The 23,402-nt window shown below is 36.8% G+C and overlaps 1 protein-coding gene across 1 annotated transcript in view; it reads left to right on the plus strand.

The window, feature by feature from the left end:
- Positions 1-21,704, plus strand: part of LOC141283852 (leucine-rich repeat-containing protein 52-like) — a 36,376-nt gene extending 14,672 nt beyond the window's left edge. Inside the window, exon 2 of the mRNA XM_073817170.1 lies at positions 20,290-21,704. Coding sequence (XP_073673271.1) covers positions 20,290-20,624 — 335 coding nt within the window. The 3' untranslated portion in view covers positions 20,625-21,704. The remainder of the gene's footprint in view (positions 1-20,289) is intronic.
- The last annotated feature ends 1,698 nt before the right edge of the window (positions 21,705-23,402 follow it).

A 23,402-nucleotide genomic window follows, 5' to 3' on the forward strand; every position in this document is an offset into this window, starting at 1 on the left:
AAAATACCTTGTTTTGTCCAAATTCAAGAGCATATCTTTATGTAAACTTCGGTATTTAAGTCCACTAGGGGGCGCATTACAAGGATGCATTTGTCAATTTTAAAGGATCACTTTGCTTATATAATAAAAATAAAAATAATTTACTCACCCCCACATCAAAAGTTTTCACCCCCGGCTCTTAATGCATGGTTTTTCCTTCTGGAGCATCATTGAGTGTTTGAATCTTCTGTAATAGTTGCACTTGGGTCCCTCAGTTGTCCTCAGTGTGAAAAGATGGATCTTAATATTACAGTAATTTTTGGAAAGTGTTCAAATACATAAAAATACGGTAAAACCAAATAATTTGTGGAACCTGAAGGACAGCAGGCAGTTTAACTTTTCAGGACAAACAAGGGACTCATGAACAACTACCACTAAATAACAACAAAAAAAAAACACAGCTGTGGATCATTCAGGTAAGAACACAGCATTAAGAATGAAGGGGATGTAAACTTTTGAACCTGGTCATTTTTATAAATTCAACTATTATTTTCTCTTGTGGACTATATGTAAACATCTTTTATGTGAAATATCTTATTCAGGTCAGTAGTAAATAAGCAACAACAAGCATTTTGTATAATCCCTCTTGTTTTTGTAAATTAATTAACATTTTGCAGATTATGAAAGGGGGGTGTAAACTTTTGACCTCAACTGTATATATAAAATTTTCTTTATTTTTTTTAATACCGCTTTTCTTTGATGAGTAGACGGTTCAAAGAAAGAGCATTTTTTTGGAAGTAGACTTTTTGTTTATATGGTTTTACTGTCAATTTTGATCAATTTAATGCGTCTTTGCCAAATAGAGGAAATCATTTTTTTTTTTTTTTTTTTTCATAAACATTGTATATCTGATGGAACTAGACTTTACTTTTGGGCACCTTTGACACAAAATTACCTTGAAATGACACAAAACATGAATTTACCTGTAAGTGGATCACAGAATTTGATGACTGATTGTCTGAAAAGAAGGTGAACATATGATTTTTTTTTTATTATTTAACAGCATAAAAGAAACACAAAACATGCTTGTAACTGTATTATTGTAGTATTTACTACAATAACAGATACTGTGCTGGGTTATATATTGATAGTGTATTCTGGACTGCAGCATATAGTCAGAAGATCTGTATTATACTTATAACTCGTATCGATTGACTCAGAAGGACAATAGATTATTCCTATGACCTCCATTTATACTGGGAAAGTGACTGAATGCCCCCAACCTCACGTGTCCTCTGATATCTCAAGTGTATGTGTGTACGGTTGTGTACGTGTGAGTTTTTGGAGAGAGTATTAGATTCATATCTGCAGCAGTGAGTGCGATGCCTTCCAGCAAGCGCTGTTTAAAGGGAAAGAGAGCAGCAGTTTACAGTGTCACTGAATGCTTGTGTTGTTCTCTGCAGTATGGAATTGCTTTCACACTGTCCCAGTCCCTTGATTTTTGCCCTGTTCGCTCCGTTTCGCCCTGATGAAGTGCACTGGTTGGCTGAAGGGTATCTGCTCCGGCCAGGCTCATAGGCAAAGAGCCAAAGAAGTGGGCGGGCTCAGGATGAGAGTTAAATATTCATGAAGTATGGGATCAAAGCACAAGGAGAAAAACCGAGTCAGAGGGAAAAGCAGATAAGAAAACAGATATGCAGAACGTTATGGCTTTTAGTAGATCTTATGGAGCTTATGATATTTGCAGATACCATCTGCTAGTCAGTCAGGTTTTGACGAATTATAGCAAAGATAGATTTTTAGTTGCTTCGTACACATGGGAATTTGTAGGCACAGCAGGATTTGATTTCTATTTAGCGAGTCAAGATCAGATTCCACATGATTCTTGATGCATCTCATTGTTTCAGTGCTGGTATTGACTCACAGTCATGATGTAGATGTGGTTTTTAGATGTGACGCAGGCCGTAGAGTCGTGTGTGATGTGTTTGGTAATGGCCTCAGCGTACGCCGTAGTAGCTCATACTTCGCAGACTCAGAGGAAGGTCACCAGACAGACACTGAATGTAATCTACCTCAGCTGATGTCATTGGTAGGAGCGAATAATATACATGATCTCAAGGGCTTTCTGTGTGCCTTTATTTAGTAGTACCTGTAGTTGGCATTGAGTTGAGTTTTATAGTCATTCTCCTCAAATATAAAAACAAAAGTACCATGGCATAGACATCTGATTGGTCACTGCAGAGTGCACTTTCAGCCCACCTTCTCTTAAATATGCTGGGACAGATCCTTACTCTGTTCAGCATTGAACTGGCAAGCAATTCCAGCTTAAAAAAACATTTGTACCATATGCACTCTGAAGTCATCAAACTGAATGAAAATGATTCTCGACCCCACACCAAAGTCCTGATCTGAATCAAATTATTACTATCCGCACTTCTAGGTTCCGATCTAAAGCAAAAGATTCGCAAACCCGATCTGAATAACGATTTGTGAACCATCATTTCATCAGGATTTGGAGCATGGCGCGCGAATCATTCAATTTTGCGGAATGATTCAAGAACCGCTAAATCAAATGATTCACGATACACACTCCGAAGTCCCGATCTGAATAAAATAATTTGCAATACACACTTTGAAGTCACGACCTGAATCAAATGATATGCCATACGTGCCCTAAAGTCCCGGTCCAAATCAATTGATTCGCGATTTGCAAAGTTCTGATCGAAGTCAAACGATTTGCATACCTGCTTCAAATACGTGATTTGAAGTTCCAACCTAAATCAGTTGATTTGCTATACGGAATTTGAAGTCCCGATCTGAATCAGATGACTTGTGATTTGCGTTCTGAGGTCCCAAACTAAATCAAATGATTTGCGATACATGACTTGAAGTTTTGATCTACATCAATTGATTTGCGCTACGCAAAGTTCTGATATAAGTCAAGTGATTTAGGAACCTGCTTCAAAGTCCAGATCTAAATCAAATGATTCGGGGAAACCACTCCAAAGTTCCGACCTACATCAAATGATTTGCGATACGTGACTTGTAGTTCCGATCTAAATCAATTGATTTGCGATATGTAATTTAAAGTCCTGATTTGAATCAAATGATTTGCGATATGCGACTTGAAGTTCCGATCTAAATTAATTGATTCGCAATATGCAAAGTTCTGATCTAAGTCAATTGATTCGCGGGTGTTTTGGGTTTTGTTTTGGGGTTTTGTTTCACGTTAATGTTTCCATGTCTTTTATTTTGTTTTTGTTTCATGCTGTTGTGTTTGGCTTCCCTTTCCCTGTTGTTTTCCTGCCATTGGTTCCCCTGTCCCATATGTCATGTTCTGATTGGTTGCTATGTCTTGTTCCTTGTTTTTCATTGGTTGGTTTGTGTCATGTGACCTGTATTGTCTTGTATAAATAGGCCTTATGTTTCATTGGTTCCCTGTCGTGTATTGAAGTTGTATCTGCTGTCGGTGAGTGTCAAGTCTGTTTCCAAGTCAAGTCTGTTTGTATCAAGTCAAGTCTCGTCTCGTCTCTATTTGGATTATCGTTTGTTTGTTTGGATTTATGGATTACGCTTCAAGGTAAATAAACTGCACTTGGGTTTTTCAGCACATCTCGCCTCTCAGTGGACTGTTACATTCGCGATCCCACTCCGAAGTCCTGACCTACATCAAATGACTCGTGATACACGCTCAGAAGTCAAATCAAATGATTTGCGATACACAATTCGAAGTTCCGATCTAAATCAATTAATTTGCAATACGCAAAATTCTGAACTAAAGTCAAGTGATTCATGAACCTGCTCCAAAGTCCAGATCTAAATCAAATGATTCACGATACACAATCCAATTGGAACGCTTCTAAAGTGAATAATTTTGCGACGCAATGGTTGAACTGATTCAGAGTTTCGAAAAACTCAGTTTCACCCATCACTATACATGCTTTTCAAAATCATTACAAGCGATGTCAAAATTCGAAAATGAATTTAATTTGATCTGGTTTTTGCTTGTGAATCATTTGAAATGAAAGATCGAAGTCACGAGTTTGAAATAATCTGAGTGGTTCCAGCGTAAATGACTCAATTGATTTGGTTCATCTGTCCCTCTTTTCGTGTCATCAGCCATGTTAACACGACACAGTGAGTACTACTACTGGCTTAGCTCGCTGATTTTATGTCTGAAAAGGTCATGAAGGTCATCTTTATTAACTGAACAAGGCCAAAAAAGTATGATGTTTTTTAATTGTGTGAAGTTTGCGTGAAAAGATATGTACTTATTGACAGAATTAAACACTTATACATTGTCCTTTAATAATTCAAGCACTTTTCAAGGCTTTAAATTTCAAAAAGTCAAATTCAAGTACTTCAAACACTTTAAGCACCTTGTACGAACCCTGTTTATATCTTGCAGTTTGACTTTATTTCTTATTTTAAACTTTTCTTGTTACTCCAATATGCTTCCTTACAAGACTACACAGCTCAGCACAAAATCAGAGCGCAGTACAGATGTACACGGCAGGCGTACACATTTACACTGTACTACAAGGTCATTGCGGGATAAGGGAAATACAGCACAGTACTGTACCTACACAGCATCACGCATCCAAACACAACTGTGATCGACACCACAAAAAACACAACAGAGCTCAACACATTTTATAGAGCGCTGCTGCCTGAGCTAATTCCTGTATAATAATCTTCCCCCCACCGCAAGCTTATCAAAAAGTCCATCCTCATTGAGATTCAGAATGAGAGTGGGAAAAAGTCTCCCACCTCCCATTACTTCATCCTCTTAAAGATTAGCATATGCAATTACATAATTAGTGGGCTTTAAAAATAGTAGGCTGCTCCTCTGAATGCATTTGAACTTATCCATGTTAGATTAGTACATGCACTATGGCTAGGGAACTACACTTATGCATGTTTAGAAAATGGTAGCATTTAGGGAACATCAATAGAAATGGGTCATTTTAGGTTAATGTGTAATTTTATTTTTTAAAGGTCTTCTAGGTCTTTCATGTGCATGGGTTGAAGCGACCCCAATATTGTGACATTTATCCCCTGGAATGCTAATTTTACCAGGGGAACCCTGCCAAAAAAACGTGTATTTTACTCTCCGAAATGCGATTGGGCTGGTTTTGGCCTATTGTGAGTAGCAATTGGTCGGATTTTGTTGTGACAACTTGGCAACCCTGGCCAATGACATTTCATGAGTATCTTGTTATGAAAGTATTAAACTCAAGGTTTTAAAATATTCAAGCACAGTTCATGCAGGTGCATGTGAATGCTGTACTGTCAAGTGTTATAAAATCTCTCTCTGTGCCATGAAGTGTTTGGCAGGAATAGACCCAGTGGACAGGCATCTGATATTTGACAGCCATAAGGCTTTTTTGAAGAGAGGAGCACATGCTGTGTGTTGGATACTGGTCCCGAACAAACTGGTGTCCCTATCAGGCTTTTTATCTAGAATGATTGTGCTTGTGCACCTGTATTTTTATTTGTTTTCCTGGTGAACAATAAGCAAAAAAACAACAACAAACTAGTAATAAACCTGACTGTTGAACTTGACTGCACTGGTAATTTGTGAGCAGGGCATTCTAAGGAAAAGCTGTGGATTTTCTCAGTACAAGGATTTAGTCATGAAAGCCGTGGAAGCACCGAGATATTCATGAATCATGTTTTGGATGATGTAATTTTTCCTGAAGCACATTTTAATAAGCATTGAACTGTGTATGTTTTTCAGTCTCTCTGAGATCTCCCAAGAACATCCCTGTTAGAACAACATCCCATATACTGTATCTGAAAACAGTGCTGCTGATTCATCCACCAATATTTATTTTCCAATCTACTATTTGTTATAAAACTAAAAACCAATAAACATTCATTAAAGTGCACCTATTATGCAAAATTCACTTTTACATGTTGTTTGAACATAAGTTTGTGTTGGCAGTGTGTGTACACAAACACCCTATAATGATACAAATCCAGCCGCTCCTTTTTTTTAATCCCCATAAATCATAAGCAGTGTCTCAGAACAAGCTGTTTGCAGAATCTATAAAATGTTACGTCACATTTTACAGACCCAGCCCACGACTGTTGACAGACACTGCCGTATTCACACCAGAGCATTTAAAAGCAGCATTTAAGTAAGAAATGTCTTATTAGAGCTACAGAAATTATTCAGCCCAGAGCAGTGAGTGATTTTCTGTTTTTATTTGATCGTTTGGGTTATATTAACAGCGTAGATAGTAGTAAAGGTATTGTATATTACTCTGCTGGCACTTAATACACACATCTAATATAAGAATGTGATTTCTTTCCCAGCTGTTTAGCTTCACAGACATAATAGACTGTGTTTAATTACTTATGTGTGTTTTTAACATTAACCTGTGTGTATTTGACAGTTTAAGTGCAATAAGACATGAAAGCGATCTTAGTTTAGTACTCACATGCACGATAGACATGATAATTAAAACCAAACAGATGTTTTAGCAGAGCACCTCAGGTACGAGCTGTGAAGGCACAGGGTTGCCAGGTTTTCACAACAAAACCCGCCCAATTCTTACTGAAAACTAGCCCAAAACTAAAACCAAAACTACACCCTGGTAAAAATTGCATTCCGGGGGTAAAATACACATTATTGGGATCACTTCAACCCACAGACATTAAAAATACCCTGTGGCAACAGTGTAAAAGTAGCCCAATTCTGCGGGAAAACCACAGACTTGGCAACACTGGTGGGGTGCAGCAGCTCATTTGCATTTAAAGAGCCATGCACGAAAGCAGTGTGTTTCTGCTTCCGCTCAAAATAGGCCTTTTTAAAATGATATAATAAATGATCTGTGGGGTACTTTGAGCTTAAAATACACAGACACATTCATACACATTCTGGGGACAGCGGGTACTTATATTACATTTTGTAAAAAGTGGTATAATAGGTGCCATTTTAAAAAACAATTACAAAACAAATTAAAAATGCAGTTCATGCATACAATGGCTTAAATATATGGCTTTTTATGCAAACTCACAGATTGAATTATATTTCGAAAATAAAAATGCTAAATAAAATTGCATCTATTCAAGGTGTAAGGAAAATCTTGTTGCCTTTTTTTAAAAAAGTATTTTTATGCCATATGACATATTTTAGACTCATTACAGGGGATGTCGGATGCCCATTTCTACAAGTTCTCTTCATACAAGTTCTCTTCGTAAAATGCCTGAAACATACTTTGGTTAAAATTCCTTAATGGTCGTGTAAAACAACACCCTTTTTACCTCGTCGAAAACAGCTCTGTTCACAGCGACCCATTGCGGTGCATGTCTCTTTAAATGATAATGAGCTACTGCTCACCCTGCCCCTCTCTTGCGTTTTTTTGTGTATTCTGTGACGTGTTACCATAAAAAAACAAAACTACTCTACTGCATCCTCAGTGGCTCTGATGTCGGGAGAAAATGTATGTTGACTCTTATGTTGACTTTTACATTCAACTACAAAACACTTGCATTGCTTACAAGACATTGTTGTTGCTACAGCTGGTCGAGGGCTGAGAAAATGGCTGAGGGCAGAAATATGCTAATACAGGACAATCCGTCAGCAGTTGTGGGCGGGGCCTAAGCAATATGACATCATACTGCTCAGAAAATCAAAACAGCTTTATAGTAGAGACTGTTTAGGATTCTTCAATCATACAAGGCAATGTTAATTCATAATTAAGTGACAAATAGCATCACCTGTTCTCATCCTGGAACTAATTGGACACATAACTAACACTCCCTAAACCTTTACCCAATCATTAGCTGTTTTCTAGTTTCTTTAAGACTGAAATCAGCAAATGCAGCTGAAGGGAGTTTGAAAATAACCTACATGCATTGGGTGCCTGTCCCCGGCTTTCGAAAGCTCTGCGTAAATATTGTAGCGGCTGAAGCAAGACTAACGGTAAAGCCGCAGGGCGTTCTTTAATTGAGGGTGACAGGACAGTCTCTACACTGCACACTCAGCGCTATTGACGCTAACCTTGAGCAAAAGTGTCACTGAAAACACAACAGTTATCTGAATAATTCACAGCAATTAACAACACTGTGGTGCTTCAGTTATTGTTGAATAGAGCAATGTTTGGTTTCCTCTTTAAAGGCATAGTTCACCCAAAAATAACTTCTTTTGTGTTCCAAAGGAAAGAAAGTCATACAGATTTGGGATGAGATGACTGGGTAAATGATGACAGATTTTTCATTTTTAGATGAACGATTCCCTTTAAGTGAACTTGTCATATGTCGATTGTTTGATATAACATACGAGAGACCTTTCCAAGCTTTATTATTTAAGTCCCCTGATGAAAAGTTGAAAAACACTGATCAAATGAACTTGACTCATCAGTTCCCTTTCATACAGATGGTTATTGATATCATTTCTCTCTGTCTGGTAGTCACCTGCTGTTCATATGTCTTCAAAATGAAATCTGCTCAAATAATTACGCAGTCTCTTTCAAGACCCACCACCTGCACCTTACCAGAACTTTATGTCTGATAACAGTGAAAAAACATCACGGCTCTAGAGACCTAAAATAATTAGTCTTTGAAAGAACCACTGATGATAAAACAAGACATGATAACGGCGTTTGTCGGACACACTTAATCAGGTTTTTGCAAATGGCAGCAGATGTTCCTTTATATTTCTTCTATCAGAGCAGCAGGTGTTTATGTAAAATAAAAATAATGAAAATAATGATAGGATGAAAGCTTCCTGTAGACAGCGTGCCATCTGTGGACCGTTTCCTGTAAGGAGTTGACAGATACAGCGGATCTTGGTCTGATACAGTGTGTGTGTGTGTGTGTGTGTGTGTGTGTGTGTGTTTGTGTGTGTGAAGGTATGTGACAGCTTTGACTGGAATATTAGCATATCTACATCCTTCTGCTACTAATAATGAAGCACTAATGATCTAATTAGCTGAGGGTACGCTTTTTGGCCGTACCAATTAACGCTTCCAGCACCCTGAGGATACTTTTTTTTGTATGCGTGCATGTTTTAAAAAGTGATTTAGTACTATATTTATTCAGATGCTACCGGCTCAATTAGTGAAGTAAAAATTTAAGTTAAAGGCTACTTTAAATCAAAACGGGAGCTTTGTAGCTTTTAGTTCATGTTTGTTTCATCTGTATAAGCTACAAAATGGCATAGTGATGGAAAAACCCAGATAGCACATGTATAGATGTCTGTTAAAGATCACTTGATCTGGAAAGCATCTGCTGTGTACAAACATCTGACAGATGTCTGTAAGATATCAGTTTTACATACATTTTAAATCATAAACTTCTTAAAGACATCTAATAGACTTCTATTTGAAATCTGATTGAAAATGTTCTATAGATGTATTGCAGATGAGCAAACACTAAAAAAAAATATGTCTTCCAGATGTAAATGTAGACATCAAATAGATGTCTCAGTGATGTATGTGTGCTATCCTGCAGATGTTTTGTGTTCCTTCAAGAACTTTGCGTTCACTGGAAAATTTTTGGCGTTCCCTCAAAAAAATGTTGTGTTTGCTTGCATAGTTTTGCATTCCTCCAAAAAAAAGTCAACATAGGCTCATTGGAAATACATGCCTCTATATACATTTCTGCAAAACTGAAGAAAAAAAAACCTACCTTTATGTACGAATTACTGCAGTTTACAGTTGAAATGAACACTAGAAACTAGGGTTGGGAATTTAACTCGTTAATTAGATTAATTAATCACCGGGAAAAATAATGCGTTAATATTTTTAACGCAATTAACGCGCCCCTCCCCCCTATAGACCTGTAATGTTACACTTTGTAGAACTGCAGCAAGCTAGTAACAAAACAAAAAGGACAAAGAACTACATGGCTTGCTGAAGGGTAATTGTAAGTATAAAAGAGATGCTAGTGGAGCCATTCATAAAACCAAAGTCATTTGCGTTTTCTGTGACAAGGAATTTGCCTATCATCCAAGCAGTTCTAGTTTAAAATACCACCTGAACTCAAAGCATGTTAATGTTTTGGAAGACAAGGGGCTTATGGATGCATTTCGAATCCCTTCCTCTGACACACTACCGTCAAGAGTTATAGGCAGGGGTTCACATAAGTGGCCTGCATGCGCGACCAAAATAAGAAAATGCGCTGTGTAAATAAGAGCGCGCATTTGCGTACCTACGTTGTTAATGTACAAGTACCATTTTAAAACGACAAACTGTAATACTTCCTAGGATTTCTATTTTAAAAATGAAAGCATAATTATAGGTCATTCGCTGTCGTTTTCAAAGCACAGTACAAATACGTGACATTTTATTTACTGACCCTCATCACTGAATGTTCTTTAATCAGGAACGCGCATACTCAAGGCCACTACTTGCCGGCAACCCGCCAAAATAAAAGCTTGCTTATTTAGGCTTGAAAATGATGAAAATTCCGCATAAAAAATAAATACTATCATTTTATTTTTAGGTTTTTAAATAATTTTAAATCATAATACAACTACCACACTTTATTATTTTGTTTACTATTTTATTATTTTTTTTTTTAATTATATATTACTATCACTGTTATTCATTTATATTTAATGGGTCACACTATGTGTAGTGTGAGGACCAAACCAAATCTGCAGGTACTCTTATGAGAACCAGGCTAAAAAAACTTATGTGCACCCCTGATTATATGCTTGTATTCAATAATAAATGGTAAAAAACTGCTTTTTGTGATGTCTGTATATATGTGCGATTAAATGTGATTAATTATATTAATTAATCGCCACACCGTGTAATTAATTATATCAAAAATTTTAATCGCTTGACAGCACTACTAGAAACAGTAAAAATCAGTGCAGATTTTGTTCCATTTCACACAAAGTATGATTTACAGGCACAGAGTTTTGATTGATAAAGCCTAATTTTCATACAATTACTTGCAGAATAATATGTTATGACTTATGATTATGTTGGCAATTTGAAAAATTAGTTGCAGAAATGTGTATAGAGGCAAGTATTGGCATGCATCCCATTAAACTTTCCTTTCATTTGCAAAATTTTTGTTTTCTTTGGAGAACCTTGTGTATGCTAGCAAAACTTTTATGTTTCCCCAAACTTCGCCAGTTTTGTGTTCTCTCAAGAAACTTGGTGTTTGCTTTCAAAGGTTTTGCGTTTGCCCAAGAAACTTTGTGTTTTGTGTTCCCCTGATTTTATTTTATTTTTTGCATAACTTATTTTCTTCTGGTTAGTTTAAGAAGTTTAGTCTGCTGTATTTGGGGGGCAGTCGTGGCAGAGCACAAATTCAGAGTATGGAACATCATACTTGGCCACACGTCACGTCAGTCCTGTCCTTTCATTTCCTTTTTCTTTTTGTTTTCTTTTCTTTGTAGCTTAGTTAGTTGATTATAAAAGAGTTAGTTTTGTTATGTTTGTTATTTTGGCCTTGACCCCTTCTGAAGTTGATACCCTTTTGTTATTTCTTTGTTCTGAAATCTGTAAATAAAAACCTCTCTTTTGCTGTATTGACCGTGGTTGTTTGGATTATTGTAGCCATTCTGGGCCTGGAGATGGGGTCTCTCACCACCAACAACTATTTATTTCTTTTGTGGTCTTTTCCTATAGACTAATTTAGACCATAACAGAAATTGGGGGCTCGTCCGGGATCTGAACCCGGGACCTTTTAATTAGCTGCTCCATAAAGTCATTAGTGTGCTAGTGTAGTCCTAGAAGTTGACAAAACTGACAAAAAATATTGATGACTCATCTTGCACTCAATATTTTTGTCCAATCAAATGCTTTTTCTGTGTACCTCCTTACAAAAGCACTATAAATCAGATTAGCAATAGCAAGTAGCAAATAATGTTCAAAAGCTTTAAAGCTAAAGGCCATTCTCTATTTGAAAAAGGAAAAAGCCCTTTACTGTGGGTAAAAAGTCAGTAATAGAACTAGTTAAAAGTGAATTATCTAATTTTTGTCAAGCATCATAAAACTAAACAGCAATGAGATTAAATGGAGATAAATCAACAGGGTAAAAACATTGAGAGGAGAAAATAAAGATTTTTTACAAAATGTATTTTAGCTCCTGAGCAGTAAATGTGTTAACTTAAAATTTTAATGAACATGTTTAACATATTACCAAATTTGGTCATTTTTATTATTGCCATTTCTTTCTGCTTTCTAAAGACTGTTCAGAAATAATGAGATCATTTATGATTAGTAATATTGCTAGATTAATTTAATTGATTTATTTGTGGTGACAAATAGAACTTTTTGTGGAAAAAAACTCCTATTATATTTATTAACTTGAACGGAAACTTAAACTAAGAGTTTAATTTAATTTGCTATGAAAGAGCACATTTTGAGCACCCAAACCTTTGTTTGAGAATGCATGTTCATTTGAGTATGCCACTATATGAAGTGGGATGTACAGATAGACAGTCCAATCACAAGATGTTCAAACTCCAATTTGCAGCTCTATTTACCCTAGTGGTGCCCAGGTCATTTGAAGGAGGCATATCTGACAAGACTGTCCCCCGTGGCATTGCCGGGAGTGACCCCTTTCTGAGACCATAATTACTAGAGCTGACTGAAGCTGTACGAGTAGGCAGGATGTCACTCTCTGTTCAGTATTATCTGGCTGCTATTAGACCCATGCAGGGTGTTCCACTAAAATAGTTCCCTCTCTGCCCGGGTTTCACACAGGCTTCTACTCAGTAGAGCAGCACATTTTGCTACCCTGTTCGTTTTTGCTCCAAGAACCTGGTGAGATGTTAAAGAACAGGCTTCTAGGTTAACCCTGCATGCTGCTGATTCATTTTGTTCATGTGTGAGCATCTTTAAAATACTTTTAGAAATCTTAATTTTCTAAAGAACATAGGCTAGAGTGATGCTTGGCATTAAAAAAGTATTCACCATGATGCTGAATTGCTGCAATTTTACAGACAAATTTATAGACCATATGGACAAAAGTATTGGCACTGACCATTACACTTAAAGGGACTTTAATGACATTGCATTCTAAATACAAACAGTTCCATACAATAATAAGGGATTTGTTCCTCCTTTGCAGCTATAACAGTTTTTTTCTGGTCCTCAAATCTGATTGGCTGAGAAGAGTGCAGTATTAGAGCGATATCAGAGCTCCTTCAACTGCTTCACCATTTGTATCATGTATCACTCCACTTGCCGTATTTCTCATAGCGAGTGTCATGGCAGATGCTCAAATACACTCTAATTTTAAAAATATTACTGTTTTGTGTCACAGAATGTAGTTTTAAGACATTTTCAGGCGAGAATGTACTTGTTTATAGTTCAAATATGCAGTTTGTTATTAAAGATAATGTCTATTTGAAAATTTGCATCGACGTTGTTGGACAGGTGAGCTCCAGGGGTGAGCGGCCGTTCAACATTAATGATCCTGCCTTTCTTCGGCCAGATCTTTTGGAATTTGCCGCTGGTTCTGATTTTTCTATGGTGGTTAAACATGAGATATAATTTGTTTTGGGTAAATCTAACAGGCAGCCTTTGGTCTCATTAAACTATTATTTGTTCCAGAGAAAATAGTATTGGCAAAATCGCATGTTTATGTAAATTCAATGCTGTATATCAGAGTGCTGCCTGTGTACATGTGACTGAATTACCTAGCAACTTTTGTGATGGCTGTTGTTGTTGTTTATCGAATAATATCATTCAATAAATAATATTTGATATAAATAATAGTAGTATTTAGTAATAGTGTTTAGTATTGAGAAATGGTGCATGTGTTCGTGATGGTAATTTTAGTTACATTGTTTCACTATTAAATGGCAACAAGAGACTTTTTAACGAGTCAGCAGTAAAGACTTTTATACTGAAAAATAAACTCTATTTTAAGCACTGAGCAGCGCTGTCATCAGAAATCACCCTTAACAGATTAAAGGATATTAACGTTATGACAAAGATAATGCTTTCCTCAGCGGACATTCAAACTAATGTTTTATTGGTATGAGATTGAGCTGAAGAATAAATGCTGTATCAGATGCAGGTGATCACACTCACCCAGTCAATCTCTCTCTCATAATACTCTACTACACATAATACACTGCTTTTACCACAGTAATACAATAAGCTTTTAATGAAGCAACTTAACGTTCGTTCGTTATTAGTTGTAAAATGACGTTTTGGAATTGGAGGCTTGGGCTCAGCTGTTAAACTGTCAAACTTAGATTTGAATCCGTGATGAAAGGAAGTAGTTCTGCCCAAAAGAGGGCTTTTGAAGATGCTCCATTGTTATTTTGTTTATGTGTTTACACACCTGTGCCATTGAACTGTTGTATAAACGCTGTTCAACGCTTTTGATCCTGCAGAGAGCAGACTTTCTTCAGACAACAAATGCACTGAGCAGCACAATCACCCTTAACAGAGAAGGACAAAGATAGCGCTTTCCTTAGCAGATATTCAAACTAATGTTTATTGTGAATACAAGACCGATTTGAAGAATGAATGCTGTGTTAAATGCAGGTAATCACACTCACCCAGTACATCTCTCTCTCATAATACTCTACATAATGCAGTAAGCTTTAATACAATAAGTCTTCAATGAAGCAACTCAACGTTCCTTCATTAGTTCTAAAGTGACATTTTCGAATTAGTAATGGAGGTATGGGCTCAGCTGTTAAACTGTCAACTTTAAATTTGAATCCGTGGTGGAAGGAAGTAGTTCTGCACTGTTTTAAAGACACTCCGTTAAAGACACGTACTGTTGTATAAATGCAATATCACACTCATAGATGTGAGACATGGCTGTATATTGGCATGCTGTGATTAACTACGGCACTCTGCCTGAATCACAGCCATATCTCACGTCTACTCAAGTGATATTGCTTATATCTACACTGTAAAAAGTGAAGAGTTGGATCAACTTAAAAAATTACTTCAATTGGTAACACCTAAAACATTTAAGTTGATTGAACTAAGATTATTTAAGTGTGATTGACCACACTTAGATAATCTTAGTTTAATCAACTTAAATTTTTTAGGTGTTACCAATTGAAGTAATTTTTTAAGTTGATCCAACTCTTCACTTTTTACAGTGTATATATTGTATATATGTGTGTTAATAATGGTCTCTTTCTTACACGCACACATTAAATGGCTTTGATTTTCACAGCTGTAATAATGTCCAATCTCAAACAGCAAGAAAAATTACTATACCTCTAGGGTGAGGGGAAATGGTGACTTGTGGGTAATTTGACGGCGGGCACAGTGAGATTATCTCTGTAATGACACATTCTGAGCAATCTAATGAGCAATCGCCCTCTTTCAGCGTGTGTGTGTCACAGATGATGACGCAAGAGACCGTGCTTTGAACTAATATGCCCTCAAGGAAAGAAGGATGGATGGAGAGAGGGAAAAAGATGAAGAAAGAGAGCCTAATCATAGAGGGAGGAGGACAAATTACACATAAATGACAGAGTTATGGTTATGGGACGTTAGATAACGAGAGCGAGTGATGTGTCCTCACACACAGAAACCCCTCTAGTCTGGGATGTAATGTAAGGTCTTACATTGGGCAATGGTTTGAGAGACGAGTGTGTGTGTGTATGTGAAAGATACATTTGAGGGGTCGAGGTCCGTTCAGTGTCATGTTCTGTTTGCATCTTGGTTGGTTCGTTGCAGATGCTTTCTATGTTAATCTCTGATCCATGCAGTGCTTCAATGACGACACTAAGAAACGCATTCATTTCGCTTCCTGTCAGACCAAACCATATCAGCCCTAGTGCATGTGCCTGAAACACAGCCAAATATAGCTCGTGTGTGCACGCTCATGCAATCTAATGTCCTGTCAGTATGAACTCAAATAGTCTTATGAATGCTTAAACCGATGCATGGATGTGCGTGACAGAGCAGAGATTTACAAGCTCCTCATTCGGCCATGTGCTAATAGAAAGACAGTTATGTTATAGAGATAACTGGGAAATGTTACTGGCCACAAATGCTTGTGCTTTTAACATGGAAGCCATTTATTATGCAACCTTTTTATGAGGTGAAATGCATGCGCATCCTACATTTCAGTGTGGATGAGAAACTTTTGGAAAACAGTTGAAACACCAGTGTGGATGGAGAGCGTTTTGAAATGAAAAGTCGTTTTCAAATGTATCTGGATTAATGTAGGCATAGCCTAAGATACCATGTGGCTAATATAATTCCACAGAGCACCTCAGATAGCTCCACATTTTCCTCATTTGTCCTGATATTACCTCATGACTCATATGACTGTAGTGGGAGACCAACTTGACAGCAAAAAAGCCCAGAGGTCACAGTGTCTCTGCTGGGGCAGGTGGTTGTTCCTGGCCCAGTTCACAGGGTATGGGACACACTAATCATCATAATGACTTGCATAATGTCTGTCTGCTATTTTTGCCTGTATGAGAGACGATTAGTTACCTGTAATCCCTGTCTTTCGCACCAGGTGGTCTTTTCCACGCTTCTCTGTTGAACATAGGTCAGATGTTGGTTTTTGTGTATATACATGTTCCTAGGCAAACAAGCCTAATGGAATCTTTGAGGGATTCTAATGTTTTTGTAATTTGGAAGTAATTGCAAACTGATCCTATTGGGAAATATTTTCATAATCTATGCAGAAAATAGATACAGTGCTTAAAAAGTAATTCCATTAGTTCCTCCATGCTTTAGTCAGTGACATTAAACATACAGTAATTGATTCTCACATTTCTTGTAACCAGTCAACATATTTGAATTTGAGATTGCTGAGCAAAAGAAGATGTTAGCCTTAACATTACAGTTGAGGTCAAAAGTATACATCCCCCTTTTAGAATCTGCGAAATGTTAATAATTTTACCAAAATAAGAGGGATCATACAAAATGCATGTTGTTGTTTATTTAGTTCTGACCTGAATAAGATATTTCACATGAAAGACGTTTACATATAGTCCCCAAGAGAAAATAATAGTTGAATTTATACAAATGACCCGGTTCCTTAATACTGTGTTGTTACCTGAATGATCCACAGCTGAGTTATTCGTTTAGTGATACTGTAGTTGTTCATGAGTCACTTGTTTGTCCTGAACAGTTAAACTGCCTGCATTTCTTCAGAAAAATCCTTCAGGTCTCACAAATTCTTTGGTATTTGAACCCTTTCCAACAATGACTGTATGACTTGAGATCTATCTTTGCACATTAAGGATAACTGAGGTACTTATATGCAACTATTACAGAAGGTTCAAATCCTCACTGATGCTCCAGAAGGAAAAACCATGCATTAAGAGGGGGTTCAAAACTTTTTGAATTTGAAGATCAGGGTACATTTAACTTATTTTGTCTTCTAGGAAACATGTAACTATCTTCTGTAGCCTCTGAAGGGCAGTACTAAATGAAAGAATGGGATATTTCTGCAAAATAAGAAAAATGTACACCTCTCCATTCTGTTGAAAAGTTTTCACCCCTGGCTCTTAATGCATGTTTTTACCTTCTGGAGCATCAGTGAGCATTTGCAATAACATGCATTTTGTATGATCCCTTTTATTTTGGTAAAATAATTAACATTTAGCAGATTCTGAAAGAGGGATGTAAACTTTTGACCTCAACTGTATCTATAAGCTAGTGTGCTCCAAAACAATGACAAAATTTGCATTTACAAGATATAAAATTCAAAACTTGCAGTCTCTAACTTCCGCCAATATGGTTCAATGATTTTGATAACATCATTCTGCACTTCAGCTTTTCATCAAACTTTCTGTCCAAACAAATGCTCTCTAGAATCTGAAGCTTCCCGCACCCTACACTATAAATAGATGCTGAAGCTGTGGCTGAAATCGGTCACTTGTTCACAGAATTTGTATTTTCTGTACGGTGAATTAATGGTATTTTCACATAGTAAACTATATAGGGGACAGAGAACAATTCAGACCATGTAAATATGCTTTCGATTGGGATGAAAGAAGTCGGAGTGGATCATATGCGTGAATTGGCATGTATCAAACCCATTTGAATTCTACACAGAATGGTATGTTTTATTGCGATATGGATGAGATTGTGGCTGTTGTATACTGTCAAATGTGGCTTTACTGGACTCAACTTTGGCTCAAGCTGTAATATTTGCTATTGGCTATTTAAAAAAGGGGGCGGGACTGCTTGATATGTTCTGCCCTGTCTTCCTGTTTCAGTTGTAATTACGTCAACACAGAATAAATCTGCGTGTTTCAATGCACTTCAGTGGACATTTTAAACCTCATCTAAGTTCAAATATGTCAACTAAGTAGGACACGATTTTCAAAAAACTCTAGACTGCTGTCATGCCTAATTGTTGCCTGCATTGCGTATGTGCCAGTTCATTTTTTGGCTTTATTTTAAATGAAAACTTAATGAAGTATGCTGTCATCTCGTAAGATTTGAAGTACATTTGGCTGGTCAAGGTGCTCATTAAATCTCTTATGAATGTAGGACTCTTTCCAGAACAATCAAACCCAGAGGTGACTTATTGCCACCCCTACTCTCTCACAATCTCTTCTCTTCTTTATAATGAAGGAATTAGTGCTTTTTGATTAAAGGTGAAGTGGCATCATTTCTCTTAACAACTCACACTGCCAAACGGCCAGACATTAGTTAATAAGACAAAAGATATTGAGCGGAATGTCAAAATGACAAATGAAGAAATGTCTTTACCTAACTTTTTGTGATTCCTTACTTTTATTAAGTGCCCATGGTTTGTAATGAGAAAGTGTGTGTGTGTGTGTGTGTGTGTGTGTGTGTGTGTGTGTGTGTGTGTGTGTGTGTGTGTGTGTGTGTGTGTGTGTGTGTGTGTGTGTGTGTGTGTGTGTGTGTGTGTGTGTGTGTGTGTGTGTGTGTGTGTGTGTGTGTGTGTGTGTGTGTGTGTGTGTGTGTGTGTGTGTGTGTGTGTGTGTGTGTGTGTGTGTGTGTGTGTGTGTGTGTGTGTGTGTGTGTGTGTGTGTGTGTGTGTGTGTGTGTGTGTGTGTGTGTGTGTGTGTGTGTGTGTGACAGAGAGGATGAAATTGTGTCAGAATAAAAGACGAAAAACAGAACTTAAGCACATTTAATAGCAAATGCATTCTTGTTTTTCAGGTTTTAGCAGAATGCTTTAGCAGAAACCTCATATTATGAGTCATAAGAATGTCTGTATTAATTCCTAACTTCTTTTCCAAAAGGTTCCTTTCCGACTGATAATGTTTCAGATGACTGTTGGTTGGTATATTAGTACATTTATATAAACACATGAATCATAATTGTGTGAAACAACATGTGCAAGCATTGTATAAGATAATTCTTCATTCATAAATAAACCATTCTAATTACAAAATCATAAAAGTCATCTTGTTTAGTCATTCTTATCTAGCGCATATTAGTACATAATATATGAATAATATTTTACACCTGCGTAATGCACTGATATTAACAATATTTTTACATACATTTAAAATAACTATTTTTAATATTTAATATGATCCTTCAGAAATCATTCTAAATCTTTTTTTGTGGAAACTGGGATACATAATTTTATGATTTTTGGGTAAATATAAAAGTGAATAAAAACTATTATTAGAAATGATTGTCTTATTAATTATTGTTTTATAAAAGTATTAACAATATATACACACACACTGTCATTCAAAAGTTTAGGATCAGAAGGATTTTAATGTTTTTTTAAAGAAGTTTCTTATGCTCATCAAGGCTGCATTTAATTGATCAAAAATACAGAAAAAAATATTGTAAAATATTATTGCAATTTAAAACACTGGTCTTCTATTTTAATATACTTTAAAATATTATTTATTCCTGTAATGCAAAGCTGAATTTTCATCAGCCATTACTCTTGTCTTCAGTGTCACATGATCCTTCAGAAATCATTCTAATATGCTGATGTATTATCAATGTTGGAAACGGTTTAATATTTTTTTGGAAACTGTGATCATTTTTTTTCAATAAACTGAACGTTTAAAAGAACATTTGAAATAAAAATCTTTTGTAACAATATACAATATTGTTCAAACATTTGGTGTCAGTATTAAAGACAGTTGTAAGAAAATATGCATTTTGAATAAATTCTGTTCTTTTTATTCTTTTTTTCATCAAAGAATCCCAAAAACATATCACAGGTTCCAAACAAAATATTAAGCAGCACAACTGTGTCCAGGTGACACTGAAGACTGGGGTAATGGCTGATGAAAATTCAGCTTTGCATTAAATAAATTATATTTTAAAGTATATTAAAATAGAAAACCATTATTATAAATTGTAATAATATTTCACAATATTACAGCTGTTGTTTTAGGTTTCTGCCCTCATTCTCACCCATCAACTCCTCTCACTTCCTATCTAGATGAGGGTCAGACGGTGTGCCAGGGGCCGCCGGACATGTTGGGTCAGCGCTTGGCAGAGGTGGGCATGCAGCTGCGATCGGAATGCCACCAGGGCCTGGGTTACTGGGACTACCTGTTCTTTATCGCCATCGGCTTCGTCATCTTCAGCGCCGGGACAGTGTCGGCATGGGTGATGGGCGTGCTCATGGTTCTGTATGAGCGCTACAGCAAGAGGAAGAGCGAGGAGATTGACAGCGATGACGAGGAGGAGACAGTCATCCGAGGGCCAGGAAGTGGAGGAGGAGGGGGCAACCATGGCAATGGAGACCTGAGCAAACCAGGCATGCAGGTGTGACCAGAGGACAGAGGAACGCTAGGAAATCCTTGACGAAGAGACAGCGAGCTGCGGACAGAGCAAAGGAGTTTTCTTTTCTATAAAGAGGTTTTAAGTGCACTTTTTTAGAATGTGTCAACATTAGTTTTAGATTAAGGGCAGGACAGACAGATTAGATTAAATTCTATTCTCATAGGTGGACTCAGGCAGATAGAGAGAGGCTCACGGTGAACTTTCAGCTGAAAGAGATTGCTGTTTCTGACAGATCTGAAGGTTGGTCTTGGTTAAATGCATAGAAATAATGCTCTCTCACAGTGTTAGTAATGTAATTAGGGCAGGGTGACAACACTGTGTTTCACACTTAAGAGAAAGACAGCGAGAAGGACCAAAAGCGGAAAAGACAGATAGGTAGAAAGGCTTGAAAACTTACCCAGTAACCTATCTCAGCTTTTATTTACTAGCTTGGTCAAAGAAAGGAATATAAATGGAGGATATACAAGGCAGTCTCTCCAGACTCATGCAGTGTGAAATGAATGAATAGAAGATGGAAGACTCTTCTAAACTGTCTGCACAACTCCATGGAAGGCCAAAAAATGCTTTTTAAGGGTTCACAGACTGACTGACTGCTCAAATGATGGATTGAGAACATTTTACTGCAGGGCTTAACAATAAGGAATTTTTTTCTGCTCGCCCTGTCATGCCAGTAATGACAAATTCTAATGAATATTATGATATACTTTTTAAATTATAATATTGATATAATGTTTAAAGATATATTTTTATTATAAAAATAAGGGGGTGGGCACCAAATCAGCATATTAGAATGATTTCTGAAGGATCATGTGATCATGTAAAGACTGGAATAATGGCCACTGAAAATTCTTTCTGAAATTTTTTTAAAATGCAGTTTTATTTAAAAACTACATGTTCAAGTTCACAAGGCATAAAACCACCCATAGATGATTAATGAATTCAATACATCACTGGTACGACAGGGCAAGTAAACTCACTGGAAACATTCTCACTGGCTCTGGGCCATCAGACTATCCTTATTGTTGAGCCCTGTATTGGATGGGACATTATTGATCTCAGTAAGCCTGTATGCACTGCACCGAAAAGCCTTACACACAAGATGTAACCAGTCCAGCAATAACACCTCCAGGTGATACTGAGAGCAATAGGGGGAAACGTGTGAGTGTGTGTGTGAGTGCGTGTGGCTTGCCGCAGCAAAACTGCTATAGGTGGGGAGAATAAAATATGTCAGCATTCTGTAATTTTGGCAAGACTTTAATTTATTTTAATCAAATGTGATTCCTCCTGTGGCTACCACATGCCACTTTAGGGCAGAGCTACTGTAAAGTTACCCCTCTCACTTCATACTGCATCATCAGCACTCAAGAGGGAATTGCGCCCACCGAGAGTGTTGTTTTAGTTGGCATTTTAACCCAATTCCATAAAGAAATTATGAAAATGGCATGTTTGCTCTTAAGTCAGCACAACTCCTTATCTTCTAGGTTGTTGAGGATTCAGTGCACTATTACAATCTGGCATACTTTACATAGCTATTCTCTGTTATTATTTGATTCATCACTGGATGAATTACTGCTGCCATAATCATTAGAAAATGTACACAAACCTCATGTTTGAACCAAATTGGTTTCTGTCAGCAAAAAGCAAAGTTAATTTCTCCAGGCAAATTGCAGCAACCTTTTTGAGTTCTTTATGGTTGAGCACTATACCAACACTGTTAGCACCTGGTGATGCTGGATTGTTGGTGATTAGTGAATGGGGAGCAGTTTCACTCCTGAATTACCAAAAGCACCTGTGGCCAGTTGCATAAACTATTTAGACTAGTATTAAAAGTTAGTCATCCATTTCTTTTTTCTTCAAGACTGGTCGCAACTTGTTGAACTCAGTCTTAACATTGTGACTAAGTTTATGCAACTGGCCCCTGGTGATGCTGGATTATTGCTGATTAGTGAATAGGGAGCAGTTTTTGAATTACCAAAATGCAAAAGCACCTGTGGCCAATTGGATAAACTATGTAGACTAGTCTCAAAAGTTAGTCATCCATTTTTTTCTTTTACACTGGTCATAACTTTTTGAATTCAATTACATAAAATTGTTCATTGGTCTAATTTCAATCTAAAAAGTAAGACTGATTACCACTTGGTTAACTGCTAGTTAGTCAAACTAGTTATAAGACAGGGTCTTAACATTGTGATTAAATGTATGCAACTGACCCCTTGTGATGTTGAAATGTTGGTGATTAGTGAATGTGGAGCAGTTTCACTTTGAATTACCTAAAATACAAAAATGGCTATGGCCAGTTGCATAAACTATGTAGACTAGTCTTAAAAGTTAGTCATACAATTTTTTTTTAATTTTATTTACATAATAGTATATATTGGAATTTGGATCTGAAAAGTAAGATTGAATACTACTTGGTTAACTACTAGTTAGTCAAACTAGATCTAAAGTCACAGTCTTAACTTGTGATGCAACTGGCCCCTGGTGATGCTAGATTGTTGATGATTAGTAAACAGTTTCACTCCTGAATTACCAAATACAAAAGCGCCTGTGGCCAGTTGCATAAATTATGTAGACTACTGTAGTCTCAAAAGTTAGTCATCCAATTTTTTTCTTCAAGACTGGTCACAACATTTTGAATTCAGTTACAAAAAACTATGTATTGGGCTAATTTGAATCTGAAATGTAAGACTGATTACCACTTGTTTAACTGCTAGTTAGTCAAACTAGTGATGCTGGATTGTTGGTTATTAGTGAATAGGGAGCAGT

The sequence above is a fragment of the Garra rufa genome, chromosome 13, assembly GCF_049309525.1.
Source record: "Garra rufa chromosome 13, GarRuf1.0, whole genome shotgun sequence".
Taxonomy (NCBI): Eukaryota; Metazoa; Chordata; class Actinopteri; order Cypriniformes; family Cyprinidae; genus Garra; species Garra rufa.